Source organism: Strongylocentrotus purpuratus, unplaced genomic scaffold (assembly GCF_000002235.5).
Source record: "Strongylocentrotus purpuratus isolate Spur 01 unplaced genomic scaffold, Spur_5.0 spur5_scaffold_16, whole genome shotgun sequence".
Classification (NCBI taxonomy): domain Eukaryota; kingdom Metazoa; phylum Echinodermata; class Echinoidea; order Camarodonta; family Strongylocentrotidae; genus Strongylocentrotus; species Strongylocentrotus purpuratus.
The window spans coordinates 19,600,572-19,617,825 of record NW_022145601.1 but is presented as its reverse complement, the minus strand read 5'-3'; the positions used below and the strand labels follow the sequence as shown (position 1 = coordinate 19,617,825).

The 17,254-nt window shown below is 37.1% G+C and overlaps 2 protein-coding genes across 4 annotated transcripts; one reads left to right on the top strand and one right to left on the bottom strand.

The window, feature by feature from the left end:
- The first annotated feature begins 3,483 nt into the window (after nucleotides 1-3,483).
- On the top strand, nucleotides 3,484-12,376 carry LOC756681. 3 transcript variants are annotated; one of them, XM_030986994.1, is made up of 11 exons: nucleotides 3,484-3,760; nucleotides 5,120-5,842; nucleotides 6,278-6,400; nucleotides 6,909-7,023; nucleotides 7,571-7,793; nucleotides 8,072-8,612; nucleotides 8,958-9,144; nucleotides 9,413-9,661; nucleotides 10,083-10,254; nucleotides 10,618-10,766; nucleotides 11,235-12,376. In XM_030986994.1, exons 2-9 carry the CDS (start codon nucleotides 5,135-5,137, stop codon nucleotides 10,229-10,231), a joined length of 2,295 nt encoding a protein of 764 aa, XP_030842854.1. In that variant the 5' UTR covers nucleotides 3,484-3,760; nucleotides 5,120-5,134; the 3' UTR covers nucleotides 10,232-10,254; nucleotides 10,618-10,766; nucleotides 11,235-12,376. The 3 variants fall into 3 exon arrangements, 2 of the variants coding, with proteins under 2 accessions (XP_030842854.1, XP_011664333.2); XM_011666031.2 differs by lacking the exon at nucleotides 3,484-3,760 and having other exon boundaries at nucleotides 5,039-5,842; XR_004064356.1 differs by lacking the exons at nucleotides 5,120-5,842; nucleotides 6,278-6,400; nucleotides 6,909-7,023; ... (3 more) ...; nucleotides 9,413-9,661; nucleotides 10,083-10,254 and having other exon boundaries at nucleotides 3,742-3,760; nucleotides 11,235-11,732.
- Nucleotides 12,377-13,260: 884 nt separating this feature from the next.
- LOC115924562 lies at nucleotides 13,261-15,802 on the bottom strand. The gene is made up of 3 exons (XM_030986993.1): nucleotides 15,197-15,802; nucleotides 14,200-14,433; nucleotides 13,261-13,717 (listed from the first exon to the last, which is right to left on the bottom strand). Exons 1-3 carry the CDS (start codon nucleotides 15,496-15,498, stop codon nucleotides 13,552-13,554), a joined length of 702 nt encoding a protein of 233 aa, XP_030842853.1. The 5' UTR covers nucleotides 15,499-15,802; the 3' UTR covers nucleotides 13,261-13,551.
- Between the last annotated feature and the right edge of the window lie 1,452 nt (nucleotides 15,803-17,254).

The window sequence follows — 17,254 nt, the reverse complement described above, 5'->3', positions numbered from 1 at the left end:
TGGGAAATTAAAGTCCACAAATTATGTTACTGAATTTAAAAATGTCGTTGACTTTACGTTATTTGCATAGTGTGTGAGTGAAGAACTTCAAATCAATGCTAAATTTAGAAATCAGGCAAAATTATGGTTTATATTCTCTATTGACAAATAATGGTTACTTAATAGCTGTTAAAAAAAAGAACAATATTAATCAGCGGTTTAGTTAAACCCTTAGTCAAAAAGTTAAAACACTAGTTGAATCCACCTTTGTTGTAATCAGTATTGAGTAAAAACATGTACTTAACTTAGTACATGTTTTTACTCAATATTGATTGAGCAACTAAGCGTTAACCAGATAACATCATACTTAATATTTGAGCAAAAAATTGCTCAAACAATTTGAGTCAAAACATGTACTCGTTAATTGAGTAAAATTTGGCTCAAATCATGAGCAGTTTCTTACTCGACATGAGTTGATTACGTTTCTACCCAGTACTGAGTAAAAAAGGGAACCGCTCAACAAAGGAGTAAATATTGAGTAAAGGTTGACTCATTCAAACTGAGTAGAGATTTAGTCTTTCATTGAGTAATATTTTTACTCAACAGATGAGTAGATTTGTTACTCAACACATGCTGAGTAAAGTTTACTCAAAAGTCGGGTGGTTCCCTTTTGACTACTCAAAAGAGTAACATTTTTACTCAAATTGAGCAGTTTTTTTTTAGAGTGTACTGTTCTCGACTCTTAATCCTAATTTGTGTCAATGAGGTTTCCCCCTCCCGCGCAAAGCGCGGGAGTGTTGACGTTTCATTAAATTATTAGAAAAAGAAGACGATTCGTTGAACCGTTTTCGGTTCTTAATAAGCCCTATTTATCTGGATTCAATTTCCCCCTCTCGCGCGAAGCGCGGAAGCTTTGAAATTTTCTTAAATTATTAGAGAAAGCAGACGATTCGTTGTACCGTTTTTGACTCTTAATAAGCCCTATTTATCTGAATTCAATTTCTCCTCTCGCGCGAAGCGCGGAAGCTTTGAAATTTTCTTAAATTATTAGAGAAAGCAGACGATTCGTTGTACCGTTTTTGACTCTTAATAAGCCCTATTTATCTGAATTCAATTTCTCCTCTCGCGCGAAGCGCGGAAGCTTAGACATTTCCTTAAATTATTAGAAAAAGTAGACGATTCATTGTACCGTTTTCGACTCTTAATAAGCCCTTTTTATCTGAATTCAATTTCCTCCCTCGCGCGAAGCGCGGAAGCTTTGACGTTTTCTTAAATTATTAGAGAAAGCAGACGATTCGTTGTACCATTCGCGACACTTAATCCTTGTCTGAATTCAGTTCTCCCCCTCTCGCGCGAAGCGCGGAAGCTTAGACGTTTCTTTAAATTATTAGAGAAAGAAGACGATTCATTGTACACTTTTCGACTCTTAATAAACCCTATTTATCTGAATTCAATTTCCCCCTATCGCGCGAAGCGCGGAAGCTTTGACGTTTCATTAAATCATGAGATAAAGCAAGCAAACGATTCGTTGTACTGTTCTCGACTCTTAATCCTTGTCTGAATTCAGTTTCCCCCCTCTCGCGCGAAGCGCGGAAGCTTACGTCTGGGCTATAATAATTCTTTGCAAAATGACGAAAAATTATGCTGAAGTTTATGAAGTGCTTATTCGCGCACGTCGCGCAACTATACGTGTAGGCTATACAGTTATACATACATAAAAAATAACTAATTTCTCATGCATTATGCTGAAATTGAAACAATCCCTTTTTTTCTTCTTCTTCCTTTTTTTTGGTAATCTCAAGGGGGATATTTGTACAGGCCATCCCCCCTCCTTCAAGCGAGGGGGGGGGGGGGGATGCATGTATGTTTGGACGCTTTGTTATGGTTATTGTATAATTTTATTAGACATGATTTGCTATGTTGTTAAATGATGCCTTTATTTCATATAAAAGGAATACAATTGTACCATCAAGACCAGGTCCATGTTGTCTTTCCGAAACCATGGCAGGTCACACTACATATAAAATAAGTACAAAGAATGATGCATTACAATTACAAATATATATCAATCATGCATAATTACAATTATATATTACTCATGTAGGCCTATACCAGTTACAATTAAACATTAATCATTGATCAATATACATTACAATCATATATCAATCATGTATAGTAACAATTGTTAATCATGCATAGTTTGGCAACAAAAAATTAAATAAAAAAAAGACAGATTAAGGGGATTATGATTTTCTGAGCATGTGGGAGTAAGAAACGGTGTAAGAAAGTGTGAAAGGGATGAAAAAGTAGAGGGTACATTATAGGTTGGTGATAAAGTGTAAACGAGTGTAAGCAAGTCATTCCACTTGGAATAGAAGGGTGGAAGAAAAGGAGAAAGTAGGAGGGGGTAATTAAGAGAGAAGAGGGGAGAAAGAACAAGCAGGGGAGGAGGATGGAGAGGTAGACGAGGAGGAAAATAAGAAGACGAAATAAGGCTAAGAAGAAGAGGGAGAGGAAGAAGAAGAGAAGAAATGTTGAGGAGAATGGAGTGCTAATTAAAGGTCAAGGTATTTCACATCCCTCCACTGTGATTATTTTCTTGCATTAAATATGACAAAGGATGACAAAACTGCGTCCCTATATACTTATTTTCTGAAGGGACTGAACATTTCCTGAGTACCCACTTCCTGAGTACCCACTTCAGGCCGCCCCCCCCCCTCCCTTAGGAAAAAATGTGTATTTTTACATTTTTTAATGTTAATCATATCGCTCCGTTTAGTCTCATTTCACAACGCCCCCTATCGTCAGAGTCAGCAGCCATACATGTTAGCCTATGGAATTGTACCAACAACAAAAAATCGTTAAAAATTCATTTTTTGTTTAAACGAAAAGCACATCCACCGACGTACGTTATCACTAGCTCTTTCATTGGAACCCTCATGTCCCATTGACTTTTAAAAGTTCACCCACCGTAATTTGATCAAAATAGGTTGCAAGCTCGTCATTGCCTATAATATACATGCGAAACAAGTCGAACTTTGGACTCAGTTTGCCAAGCGATTTTAAGATTATAGGTCAAGCACACGAAGGATAAGAAGCATGAATTATCATAAATCACTTCTGCTTGGTTCATTATGTCCATTTCATCCAACCCCCACCGTCATTTTTTCCATTTAGTAAAAGCAAACATTTTGCTGAGGTAAGCAAAAACATGAATATTCATGACACACCATGGACTATTCGGTTATGAACAGAGGGGTGCAATCGGTCATCACGTCAAACTCCCCTAATTGCCACCAAGTATTTCATTTCATTATATAGTTTGGTATGTTTCTTTTACTCACTCATGAATTATTAAATAGCAATGATTGTTTAAAGATATGTAAAAGAAATTTTAGTTGATATTTATTAACAAAGTAATTTATATTTAGCAAAGCAATCTCACATACAAAATTACTATCAAGTGTCGTCTGCTACGCCGATTGTCGCCTGCTTCGTTTAAAGACCTTGACCGGAGCAGAAAATTATATAGACAAATTACATACCTACGGACTCGTGAATATTTACTGAATATGAAAATGCAAACTTCTCGAGATTCCACGGCCTCTGAAAGAAGTATTTATCATCCGAAACCCCGGATTCACGGATTTGAGAGGGGCACCCCGGAGATTTAGTTTCGGCTGCGCTAGCCGGTGGCCGTTTCTACCCGTTTCTGATGACGTCATATCGTGTAGGTTATTTGGCCACTCGGTATAGCAGCTAGTTCTTCGCATGGTGGTCGGTATGTGAAGTTTTCTTCTCTCTTGTTTTGTTGTTGTAAATATCAATGTCGAAGCTGTATTTGGACATTTTACGATTAGAATGTTGACATTTTATATCTGTATTAATTTCACGCTACGTAATATGGAATATCAACCCCAAATTTCCACTAAATTAGATTGAAACGAATCATTTGCCCGCGCTGCTGGCTGCCTGCCTCGGTCTGCGATTGCACAACTTTCAGCAATCTATCGCTGAGCCTCGCGAGAGCACTCGGGCCGCGGCCGGCCCGTCCTGACTTGCCGCGCCGTGTCATGCTGGTGGTCGTGGAATATTTCTCGAACAAAACTAAGTTTCGCTCGCTTTTATCGCACAGATAGCCTTTCCTTTTGCATGGTTTACCAGCATTAAATCAAAGAATTATTTAGATCTACATTGTTTTATTGTCTAGAATATAGTCTGTAAACAATGAAAAATAAGAGGAAGATGAAATGGAGATTTTGAAGAAGAATTGGGCCTAAAAAAAAAAGAAAAAGAAAACTAGGTAGAGGTCTAGTTGGTAGAATCTAGGCCTTGGACTCGTGCCGCCCAGTGGCAGTGCACTGCAGTACAGTGAAGCCAGGAACTAAATTATTTTGAATTGATGTCAGAAATCACATGGGTGCCTCTTCTTGATACTTTCTCGTGATGAAAACACTGTTTTTATTCAAATCAAAATGGTCTAGATCTAGTGTTGTTGCCAGGGATGATTATTAACACAAAATCATCGGTCATTTGTTGTTGACTTTGCTTCTTTTTTTTTTATCCGACTACAGATTAACTTTGCTTTTTTTTTCTTCTATGAAACTAAGTTTAACTAACTTTTGTCTAACTTTAATAGCAATGTTAATGTTATAGATCATTTATTATTTTGCCATTTTATCTTGATCTTGCTTATTGTCTCTGCCACATCTCTCTTCTGAAAGTCTTATATAATGGTTAAATTTGACAGTTTTATTTTGTCAAGGCAGCTTTGAAAAGAAGATCTTACAATTAGAGATGAGTTTTTAAATCATTGCAATATTTCATTGCTAATTCTAAATGGGAAGACCACAAGTCTATTGCCAAAAATTTTAAATTTGTGTACAAGTTCTATAAATCATGAGGTTATTTTTGTCAAAATTTCAAACATATTTTGTGAAAAATGAAACCTGAAAATGATAAATTTTGCATTACAAAACAAAAGTTGATAAAGAATAAGGAATCACAGGATTCGCACTAATTTTTATCTTGCCCGACTTTATAAGTCTAGATGTAAATGTACATGTAGATCTTTGACATATTTATATTCATTTTAATCTTCTATCAATTGTAATATTGGTGTATTGTTTTCTTTTTATAGATTGCAGTTATCAGCATGTCAAAACGGAGTAACACAGATGAGGAAGGTGAGCCCAGCAAGAAGCCGAAGCCTGTTGGGGGAAACCGGTGTGTCTTGTATGGGTGCAGCAACACTATTCATGATGGCTTTGCCATACATGAACTACCGAAGGAAGGATCCATCAGGCGAGCATGGGTGAAGTTCATTCAACTGAAGTTAAAAGGGTTCGATGCCCGAGAAAGGGTCCATGTCCACGTCTGCAGTGGTCATTTTGAGCGAGACCAGTATGATTCGTCTCAAGTCTTGAAGTTTAAGTATGGCTTCAGGAAAATTACGCCGCGCCTTCTACCAAATGCCATTCCCCGTCGGCAGCAGGCTGTTCAACCCTTTACAGATCATTGGTTCCTCAAACCAACAACGACAACATCATCAACGTCAACAATGTCATCAACAATGATTTCACCAACAGTGTCATCACCAATGATTTCATCACCAACAACGTCAACACCAATAACGTCTACGCTAACAGTAACAACGTGCTTGAGCTCGACTAGAACCAGAACTGTCCATTCTACAAAGATAGCAGTGTCCTCTCTAGACAGCCAGAAGAAACGTGTGGGTAAACAAGGAGGCCATGCCCATAATCAACCAATTACTTTTGCCGATGCAAGCACGTGTACATCACCAACAATGCCAACTACCAGTGGAAACAGACGTCGAGTGTCTGTGCTCAGTCTGAAGAAGGTATGTGTAACACAGATGTATACCATTATGCCTACATGTACATGCGCAATATTATTTTTTTTGTCTTGTCATATGTTTTAAATTATAAATATCGATTTCATTGCAACTTTTGGCTTCATTTTACTCCAATAGCTCTCCTTTATTGGATAAGCAGTTTCAGCACTTCTCTTATTTTCCAATATCAAAAATCAATTCACTTCACAAACAGATTTTGTATAATTGGCTTATCCAAATGTTCCAGTTTGAATATCCGGTACTATTACTCAAACATGAAAATTGATACCGAATTTAATACTCATTATGCACTTCATAAGAACTACAAATTATAGTTCCCAAAACATCCTTTAGCACCTTTCAAACAGAGCCATCCACCCAATGAAAACAAAAATTGCATTAAAAATATTATGACTTACTATTATTCTTCCATGATTGCAGGAGGTTCAAAGGATAACTGAGGAATACGCTCGTAAGGAAGAGGAAGAAGCAGCACAACAAGCAGCAGAAGAAGCAGCTAGGAGGGACCGAGAAAACAATAAAGCTATCCAGGCATCTCCCACGGTGAGTAAATAACCTAATATCATGTCGCAAATATTGTGCAAAAAACAAGAACAACAAGTTGTGGCAACATTTTCTGTACCTGTAAAGATCAGTAGAATACAATGTATTTGAGGCAAATTAAATAAAAAATGATGTTGAACCAGCACCAAAATATTGTTGATCAGTCTTATTTGGGAGAAATTTCTTTGCTGTCAGAATCCCATGCTATTGCTCACAAGAATTTCATTGCATTGCAGTGTCAGTGGGACATATGAGGTTTTGTCAAGTATAAATGAGGTCTATTGAAAGTGTTTATGATGTATCAGACTTCTAATTCTCAATTCATCGTTAGACAAGTTGCTTGTCTGACATACACGCAGTAACCAACTGCTGTCAACATTTGTGACTATTCACATAGTTCTCAGCTGACCCACATGATATGTTTTTAAAACTTTTTTTAAGCTTACTTTATTTTTAATTTGCTTTCATTCTTTGTGATTTTTATCACAAATGCAAATTCATTCCTCAGATGATTGATAAGCAGTTTCAAAAAAGACCTAAAACTCGAACCTGTGGAATACAAGTTAAACCTGTGAAGCCTGTCAAACCTGTCAAGCCTGTCAAGCCTTTACAAAAAGAGAAAGGTGAGTGAAGTACAGTATGATATGTGTATTTACAATATTTGTGTTATAACATAATGTATTTATAGATTGCGGAACAAAAAAGGAGAAAAATGTAACTAATGTACCTTGTATTCTCTTTCATGAATTATGTCACATTATCGAAATTGATCAAATGAATAAATGTTAATTTAAAATTTACTATGATTGGGTATTTCTGCACTCGTGCCACGACGGAAGACCACAAGTCTATTGCCAAAATGTTAAATTTGTGCACAAGATCTATAAATCATGAGGTTATTTTTGTCAAAATTTCAAACATATTTTGTGAAAAATGAAACCTGAAAATTATAAGTTTTGCATTATAAAGCAAAAGTTGATAAAGAATAAGGAATCACAGGAGAGAAGGTTCCTACATCAAGTGTGCCCTAATAGGTCCTAAGTTCCTTTGGGTCCCCCAAAATAGAATAGGCAAAATCTATATAGATCTGTGGTTTAGATCCCCTAACAAAATATGGCAAGAACCCTAATTTTCAAATCTTGTATCAATATGTTGTTTTTCTTGAAAAAGGAGTACAGATTACACTTTCTTCTAGCTTGGAGAAGGCAGAGAGACAAGTTTCGATGAGGACATCAGCAACCCAAACTGAGGACACTGGTGCAGAACAGGAGACTTTTGATGAGCCAGAAGATGAACATGAAGAACCTGAAGAACCCGATGACAAGCGGAAAGATCCAGATTATGAACCCGAAAATGAATTGGAGGATGAAGCTAATGAAGAAGTTGAGAACATGTAAGTATTGATCCATTATTTTTATAAGATGATATTTATCAAGTACATATATCTGGAAATTACTCTTTAATTTTTTATGTTAACATCTTTGATTGATGGAAATAAATGAAGATTAACCATTAAGCCTCATATTTTTGGAAGTTAATTTGCACACTTTCAAAGTAGCAAGGGCTGTTCGTTATATACATTTAGGGATGTATGTAGCTTTTACCCATTTCTATTATGAAAATAGTAGTGAAACTTACAATGTATGTGGATGTCTTGTTTGTTTCATACAGGAAAATACCATCCGATATAATTGATCAGCCCAAGTATATTGTTTTTGAGGATCAGCTTTTGGAGCTCTTCAAAAAATGCAGGCATTGCCACCTCCCCTGCTCTTCAGTAGTTCATCACCCACCGACATTTGGCAGTAGAGTCAAAGTGATCTCCACATGTGACGAATGTGACGGGAAATTTGAATGGTCATCCCAGCCATCAGTGGGAAATTTGTATGCTGGCAACATACTTTTGTCATCTGCAATTTTATTTGCCGGTGCGAGCCCAACAAAGGTTCTCAAAACTCACAAACACATGAACTTAATATCAATTTCGACAACAACATTCAACGAACACCAGTCTAGATATCTTCAGCCAGCAATAGTGAAAGAATACAGGAGGACCCAGGCAGAGACATTTGACGAGATCAGAGCGAGTGAAGCGGGCCTCATCCTTGGAGGGGATGGGAGGAGTGACTCACCTGGGCATTCTGCCAAGTACGGCTCGTACACGATGATGGACCTGAAGAGCAACAAGGTCATTGATGTCCAGCTTGTGCAAGTGAGTGATTTAGCAGAAATGTTTTAATGTATGTAGTGTAAAGGTTAAAACCACAGAGGTCATCATATGCCTGAAATTGGACATATCGTGTAGTAACTACGTACATAATAGAAAAGTTTTTGCCATGCATATTGTGATCATTACTCATTTAGGTTTCCTTTTTCTTTATTATAAGTTAAATTTTGCAGACGTAATTATATGGAATCCGCCTGTCACTAACTCCAGTGTGTTTTTTAACAGATCTGTTGCAACCATGAATGTATACTTCCTTTATTATACTGTATTACAGAGAACCTTGTACTTTTCTAAGGTTATTTACCATTATTTTATTCTTTTCCTTTATAGTGTACAGAGGTTAAGAACTCAAATGCAATGGAGCTAGAGGGACTCCGGAGGGGCCTGCGGATACTTGACGATGCTGGTGTGATTGTACAAGGCATAGTGACAGATCGTCACATGCAGATAGCGAAGTTTCTCCGTGAGACGTACCAACAAATTGATCACCGATATGATGTCTGGCACATTGCGAAAGGTAATTATTATATATATACTGAATTAATTCCAGCAAATGTATCTTATATACATGTTGGCTGAAATTGATATTGTAGTTATGACTACTTTTGCAGGTTTAAATTTGCCTATATTTCCACTTTTGTGTATAGTAATTATTGAATTATGATATATTTTCTAAATTTAGAACACTCCAAGTAGCTCCTTGATATGTCACATATTGAATTGTCAATTGATCTCTTTTAGCTAATTCTTGCTCCTTTTTTTTTGTTTCTGCCTGTATATAATAGGGTTAAAGAAGAAGCTAAAAGCATTGGCCAAGATGAAGGACTGTGGATTGGTTCAAGATTGGTTGAGGGCCTTGGTAAACCATGTATACTGGACTGCCTCTTCTACTCCGGATGGAGATAAGGATGTCATGAAAGCCAAGTATAAGAGGGCTATGAACCACATCAGAAATCTTCACACAGATGAAAACCCAGAGTACACTGCTTGTGAACATGGTGATGACTATCCAGAGCGAGAATGGTTGCAGTCAGGTAAGCTACTTATGTATGATCTTTAAATAACAATTTACTTCAGTGGAAATAAAACAGTTAACCCTTCACTGGTGCCTCAAGTTGTTCTTTTTGTTTGGATGTGGGTGAAATCCTTATTTATATGCATACGGTGTACATTTTTCACCCTCATTTACTTTGAAGATGTTTGTCAAAATGCGAGCAAAATATTTACATTTATTTTAATAATGTACATTCAAGTTTAATTTAGTTCAATTTTGATCATGACATTCATATTTTTTTTTTTGCAATTTTCTAAATGATTAATATTCATTGTGGAATGAAAAAATAGTTTTGGCGAAGGGATGAGATGCTTGGAAATGCCGAGATCATGATTGCTAACTATTTAAATGAACTCTCCTTCACCTTTACCGCATATATTATATTCCCAATCTTATTACAGGTACAAAGGTGTACGACAAGCTTCGAGAGGAATGGCTGAGGACCAGACTGGTGAACGGCATTGGGATGATGTCCCCACATGCCCAAACCAGCAAGGTTGAATCATTCCACAACATCCTCCTTCACTTTTGCCCCAAGTTGCTTGTATAGTCATATCAAGGGATGAAGTGCAGGTAAATTAGGCAATTAATTCATCAACATTATGCTCCCCTAATATAAATTTAACAAGAACGTCACAGAGGGCAGTGTTGTTTCTTCTTCTTCTTCTTTTGAATTTGATTTTATTGGTTTTATGTTTTAAAGTTATTATTTTCTTTTTGTTATAGCCAGGTTCTTTCTATTTCATATTTTGTTGGTTTTTTTAATTTTTTATTTATTATTTGTAACACATGCTTTTTACACTAACTCTTGCCTTCACTTATTGGAGAGTAGGTAACGAGTTTATGATGATAGACATTACATTACCAAAAAGATAAAATCAACTGTCACAAGTATGTTATTCATGTGACCTTTATTTTTAACTTCACTCTTTTCAGATTATATTTGGCTGTCCTACATTGGAACGAAAATTGTGATAGAGCCCAGGCTGTTGATGCCGAAGGGAACCCAGTGTACAGGTTGAAGTATCCACGCTCGAAGGAAGGAGGCCACACAGTGGAGAGAGTGCTGACAGCTGGCACATGTGGTAAGTAGCCACATGTCTAGTGAATGATATCAATATTCAACAAAAGAGCTCAATTATATATAGAAATCTTTTATTACTTCATGATCAATAGAATTCAAATTAGTAGATTCTTGTGGCCTATATGCCCTTAATTTAATCTGTTGATTAAATTGATAATTATAAACATGTATTGGGTTACTTTCTGCAAATGTGTAATATTGAATAGCAAGCAGAAACAGGCATATATGTCAGTCCCCAAGTCAGTGAACTACCTATTCAGCAAAGAACATGTGCATGCCATTGGTATTTGATTGGTCATCCACCTACAAATAGTGTGTAAAATTAGGTAATTCAATACTTGTGAGAAAAAGAGTTTTCTCTTCTTATGTTCTTATTTTTCTCTTTTCCTTTTTTCCTCTTATCAAAGTGTATTTTTTTAACACCGTATAGATGAATTTTCAAGGTATAGTTTTGGATTTTATCTTGTAGGTTATGTGAAAGCCCTGATGAGAGTTGTCGTAGAACTGGTGGAAAACAGGGAGCAGCTCAGAGACAACATGGAGGAGCTACAGCCTCAACCAGCACGGAGTGCCTCTCATCATCACCCCGACAATGGAGAAGCCGTGCAAGCTTTTGAACAACATCATCGCTTTGGCGATAGAAACTAGTTCTTTTGGTGATAGAAACTATGATGAATGTGTCAGCTACCTGAACATTAACCACTGATTGTTTTATTTCAGTACAATACATGTTTTTCATAGACCCTAAATTATGTTTATGCCAGTATAATTATGGAGAGTAACATGGAAGTACTCTATGCAAGTGAGTAGTGGATTCCGATTCTATGTGAGTGTAAAGCACTAGAAACTTGTCTGTAAGCTTGTACATACTTACACAAGCCAAAGTCCATGGTACACATCAATAGTCATTGGTTTTAATAGGTAAAATACTTATTAAATTTGTAAAACTTACATTTTTAGTTCAATTTCTGAAGCATATGCACTAGATTTCCATAAACACTAAGTAAATCACTGTTGATCATGAATTTGGCACCAAATATAATCTGATTTTTCTCACAGTCCTTCATCTTGGCCAATGCTTTTTGCTTCTTATTTGCAAAAAATAAAAAATAAAAAAATGCATTTTTTTTCTTCATCTAAACTGTTCTTATTCAAGAACCATTTGATGTATTGCACCAGATATGACTTTATTTTTTGTTTTTGATTTTTTTCCCTTTTCTGCCGAGGTGAATTGTGTTATTCATTTTCAAAGTTAGTAGTTTTAAAGATCATGCCATATTATCACAGAAGAGGAAACATTGTGATGATACTTCATCGCATCCATACTTTTTTTCCTAACAGCGGTTTCCTGTTTGTCCTAAAACCTGGTTATAAAAGATTGAAAAATAATCATCCTTGCAGATATAATAAAAATAGTCATCTATCCTGTAAACTTTACATAAAATAAGGATGAATGTAATGTACATGTTGCATCAAAGTTTTTGTTCCAATGGTGCATCATTTTGAAATATATTGCACAAACAGAGAAGAAAATGATTGGGGGGAAAAACCGTCAATGGGATGTTCTGAGAATATTTTGAGCAAAGGTAAACAAAAATTCATCTAAAGGAACACAAATCTTGTTTGTTTATTTCTATTATAGGTGTCTTGTAGGAAGCTTCATAATTTAAAGATGGAAATTGCTGTGAAAATGAGAGTGAGATAGAGAATGTGAAGGAAGAAGAGGGGTAAAGATAGATACCAATAGGGATAGAGTGAGAGATGTGAATGTGATGGATGGAAGAGGAGAAAGAGAGATTGTGAAAGAGTGAGAGATGGGAATGTGATGGATGGAAGAGGAGAAAGAGAGATTGTGAGAGATGGGAATGTGGAGGGTGGAGGAGGAAAAGAGAGGCAGAGCTAGGGAGAGAGTGAGAGATGGGAATGTGGAGGAAGAGGAGGAGGGACAGAGTGAGAGATGGGAATGTGGAGGGTGGAAGAGGAGAAGGAGGGACAGAGTGAGAGATAGGAATGTGGAGGAGCAGAAAGAGAGGAGGGACAGAGTGAGAGATGGAAATATGGAAGAGGAAACAGAGAGAGGAAGTGGGATAGAGAGATGGGAATGTGGAGGGTGGAAGAGGAGAAAGAGAGAGGAAGAGGGACAGAGTGGGAGATAGGGTTAAGGTTTATCCTTTTTGGGAGGATAGATTTGATGCAAAATAAAGGATTTCCTGGATTTATTACGATGCTTACCATTTATCACACATTTGAAATTTCGTCAACCGCAATTCCCTTCTCTTACTCTCATTATTCCTCTAGCTGTCTATCTTTGTTGTGTCCATGCTGTTATTTCTCTTTCTCTCAATTTCGTTTTCTCTTTCAATTTCATTTTCTCTTTCTCTCCCCTTTTCTGACTCGGCAGGTTGACTGTATATGAAATGCTCAAATTATTAAAACAAATTACATTGCAGGGTGTATAACAAAAGAGAAGGAACAAGGCATGTTGTGTTTTTTTGTTGTTTTTTTTGTTGCTTGTTTATATAGATTTCAACATTCTTCCTCATAAGAAATCGTTGCTTGATCACAGTTTTGCAAAAGTTCGAATATCAGCTCTTGGAAATTAGAATCAAATGTCGAGATCAAAGTTCATAGCAACCATACCATCATGAGAAGTTCAAACAATAGTATTTGTGATGAATATGAAGATGAAAGCCGATGATCACAAATAACGTACAGAAGATGGCTGACAATCACATAGAAGATGACAGTCATTCAAAGTTCGCAAGACAATAGTTGATTTTACATCCTCATCTCAACCGACGCAGGATGGTCCCTTTGTACTGACCACGTCCATCAGGATACGCTTCCATTATTGAGGCATGGACACATGCTGGCAGTTGCACCCTGATGTCCTTCCCGAGCCAGCCCCAACACCATCTCACGACTTTCCTGTATGCCACATACCTGTATTTTCTGTAAAATAAAAAGCAATAAAAAAAATTTCATTATTTTTCTTAGGATAGATGATTTGATGTCAAAATATTAATTCTTTATTAATTAATTCAGGAAAATAAAAATGATTAAAAAAAACTAAAATGACCAAGGGTTAGTCATTGTTTGTCGGGCGGTGGGGGGCAACATTCAAAATCGCATATAAAGTTTGTGTTTCATAACTACAGATTATTGGGGGGGGGGGGGGGTAACATGCTAAAACTCACAAATCGGTGGTCATTCTTGCCTATTTGTATACATTTCCTGAAAAAGTGCCCCGAAGCACCTGCAGATAAGGCAGCTAGTACACCAGTGGTCACCAGGCAAGAATTTTGGTCAAAACTAGTAATTCATCTTGCGGTGACTCAATTCGTTTTGAAAAGTTTCACCCAATAAACTTTCAAAATCAATCCATTAATTTTTTTGCCCTTGCCAAAATGATGAAAAGGAGAAACATAACTTACTCATTGTTCCTGTCCCCAAATGCTTTGGCTGCTCGGCGCCACCTATCTGTGTACTCCATCCATCCGATGTATAATGTTGTCGCATTTAGGATGGCCGGCTCAAACTCCTCAGAATCCACCAGACAACTTGAACCCTGTCGATCAGCCTCTGCCTTGACCTCTGCAATTTCCTGACAACAGACACAATCACCTTCATTGAAAGATGGAGGCACACGACATCTTCCACATGTACACCTTGAAATACAGAAAGATTCAAACAAAAATCAATACACCTACTATAATTTTATAAATATTTTATTACAGCTTCCTGATAAATATAAAAATGACATCGTTCTCGTAGTCGTAGTATGGTAAGAGTGCCCAAGGCAGTGCCTATGTCTGCGCACCCACGTAAATGCGCGATATTTATAGAACAAAACATCAAACTGACACCAATTTTCAATCTTAACCTCAACAATTCATTTAGATACCAAAATTTGTGAAAATAATTGGGAAGATTAAAAATGAGTTTTAGCAAGTTTCATTTGCCACCCTGAAAATTTCAATCATTGTCAAAAAAGAAAAGTCTGAACAGGGGGTTGTCCCTGGTATGAAACTTCACTGTGCTTGATTGAATTGCGTGCAAAATAGTGAGTGCGCAGACATGGGCACTTTTCAGTTTTGCTACACAAAATGACGAGCCCGTCTGAAATTCGTTAAAAAAAATTGTTCTTGTGAATAATTTGTCGAGTTTTTTGTGTTTCAGTAATCATTAGAATATGAAGAACGGAATAACAATGATGATTCTAAAAATAATATCTTACTGTGTAATGAAATCGAGGTCGAATTTTAGGTGCGCAGACATAGATCTAGAGAATCATTCTAACAAGTTAACTTTAGAATTAGACATGCCATTTATGACCGAGTCTAGAGATCTACGGTATTTGATTTCAATTTTTGGGGGGAATAAATATTTAGAATGCACAACAAATTCAATAAGCTTATAAGTCTTAATTACCAATCCTCGACATTTTCATGAAGCCGATTTGCGTTGTTGGCCCTTCCAGCATCGCCAACATTTTGCCCAGGTTCACCACGAGGTAAAGGCTCATACTCCCACTCGACGATACGCCCGTGTTCTCCGGCGTCTGCATCACTTGCATCGCTGTCGGTATCACTGCTGCTGCCACTGTCCGGACTGTCACTACTACCACTGACACTGTCATTTTCACCGCTTTCCCCGCAACTGCCATCCTCCTCACACTCAAATTCCATAACTAAATCATCTTGTGCATCTGCCCTGACGACTGGGGTAGCCATTCTCTTTAGAAAGACTTCTCAAAACTTCTCAAACTTCAATCGATAAAAAGCAGACAGGATTCACGGTACGCAAAATCAATGTAGATCTCGAACATCGCGCGGCGAAGAATTATAGCAAACAATTCGAGTCTACACGGAATGACGTCACCCAAGTCCGTGCGGCGCGGGGGCTCTTGACCGAGGCGAATTTGGGAGGGGGCGGCAGTTGTACTGTAATTTTCATTTTTCTCAGTAATGAAAGGGTATTTAATTTTTTCTTTCTTGTATTTGCATTTTGTGTTTCATTAGCCGTCTGTGGATGTATGGTTGTGTACGCTCCGGTCAAGGTCTTTAAGGCACATATCTATCGTTTTTACTGTAAGGTATACCAGGGAGATTTGTATTTAGACAGGTGAAAGTTATTGTATTGAGAAGGAAAGGAATGTTCAGAAAGGCATAATAAGAAAGGAAAATGGGCGTGGTAGCCATTCTAGCTTTGTCAGACACTAAATACACGACACAAATTTCAAGTGCAGAAGAATGTATAATTCACGCCATTGCGCGCGAACACATCACACCCAGTGGCATACACCCGGTACCCTGCAATACAGTGGAACATTCTAAGAAATTGAAAATTTATCTACAAAATAGACCTCTTGAATCATCTGAGAAGTAATTTAACCTATTCTGATGACTTCAATGAATGTCAAGATAACAATGGCTGCGTTTCCATCCAAAAATAAAACTCGATTGCAATTAGAAATAGTCCATTTCTCGATAATTTCACAAAATATATTTGCCGCCGCATTCAATATGACGTCATTGACAGCTGATTGGCTAGTTTGGTAGTGACGTCGACCGAGCTGTTTGTGCTGCAGTGATCCAGCGAGCGAAAATGAGACTACTGGTGTGCAACTGGTAAATCAACCGGTAATCATCTACTGGTTTCAACTGGTAAATCAACTGGTAATCATCTACTGGTTTTCAACTGATAAATCAACTGGTAATCATCTACTGGTTTTCAACTGGTAATCTATTGGTTTTCAACTGGTAAATCAACTGGTAATCATCTACTGGTTTTAAACTGGTAAATCAACTGGTAATCATCTACTGGTGTGCAAGTGGTAAATCAACTGGTAATCGTCTACTGATTTTAAACTGGTAAATCAACTGGTAATCATCTACTGGTGTGCAACTGGTAAATCAACTGGTAATCACCTCCTGGTTTTTAACTGGTAAAGCAACTGGTGATCATCTACTGGTTTTCAACTGGTAAATCAACTGGTAATCATCTACTGGTTTTAAACTGGTAAATCAACTGGTAATCATCTACTGGTTTTCAACTGGTAAATCAACTGGTAATATCAACTGGTCTCAGATGTCAACTGGTATTTCTACTGGTAATTTCCAAATGGTATCAACTGGTATTAACTGGTACCAGTTCGAGACCAGTTGAGATCAGTTCAAACCAGTAGAAGCCAGTTGGAAATCCTTACTGGTTTCAACTGGTATCAACTGGAATTTCGACCTAGGATAGTAACCACTATAGTACTCCCAAGAGAGTGGAGAAAATGTTCTATAATGTGCAGAATAGTACATGTAGTAAGTGAAAGCAGTGGCCAAAATATTAATATTTTCGGCGCTTCGGTCAGTTAGTGTTTATCTGCTCATAAAGATCACCTGGATCAGCCTTCGGGAATTTGACCAACAAGCTTTATGTAATGTTTTTTGTATTTTCCCCAATATGGATTATCTTACATTTGCACCACCCGACGAC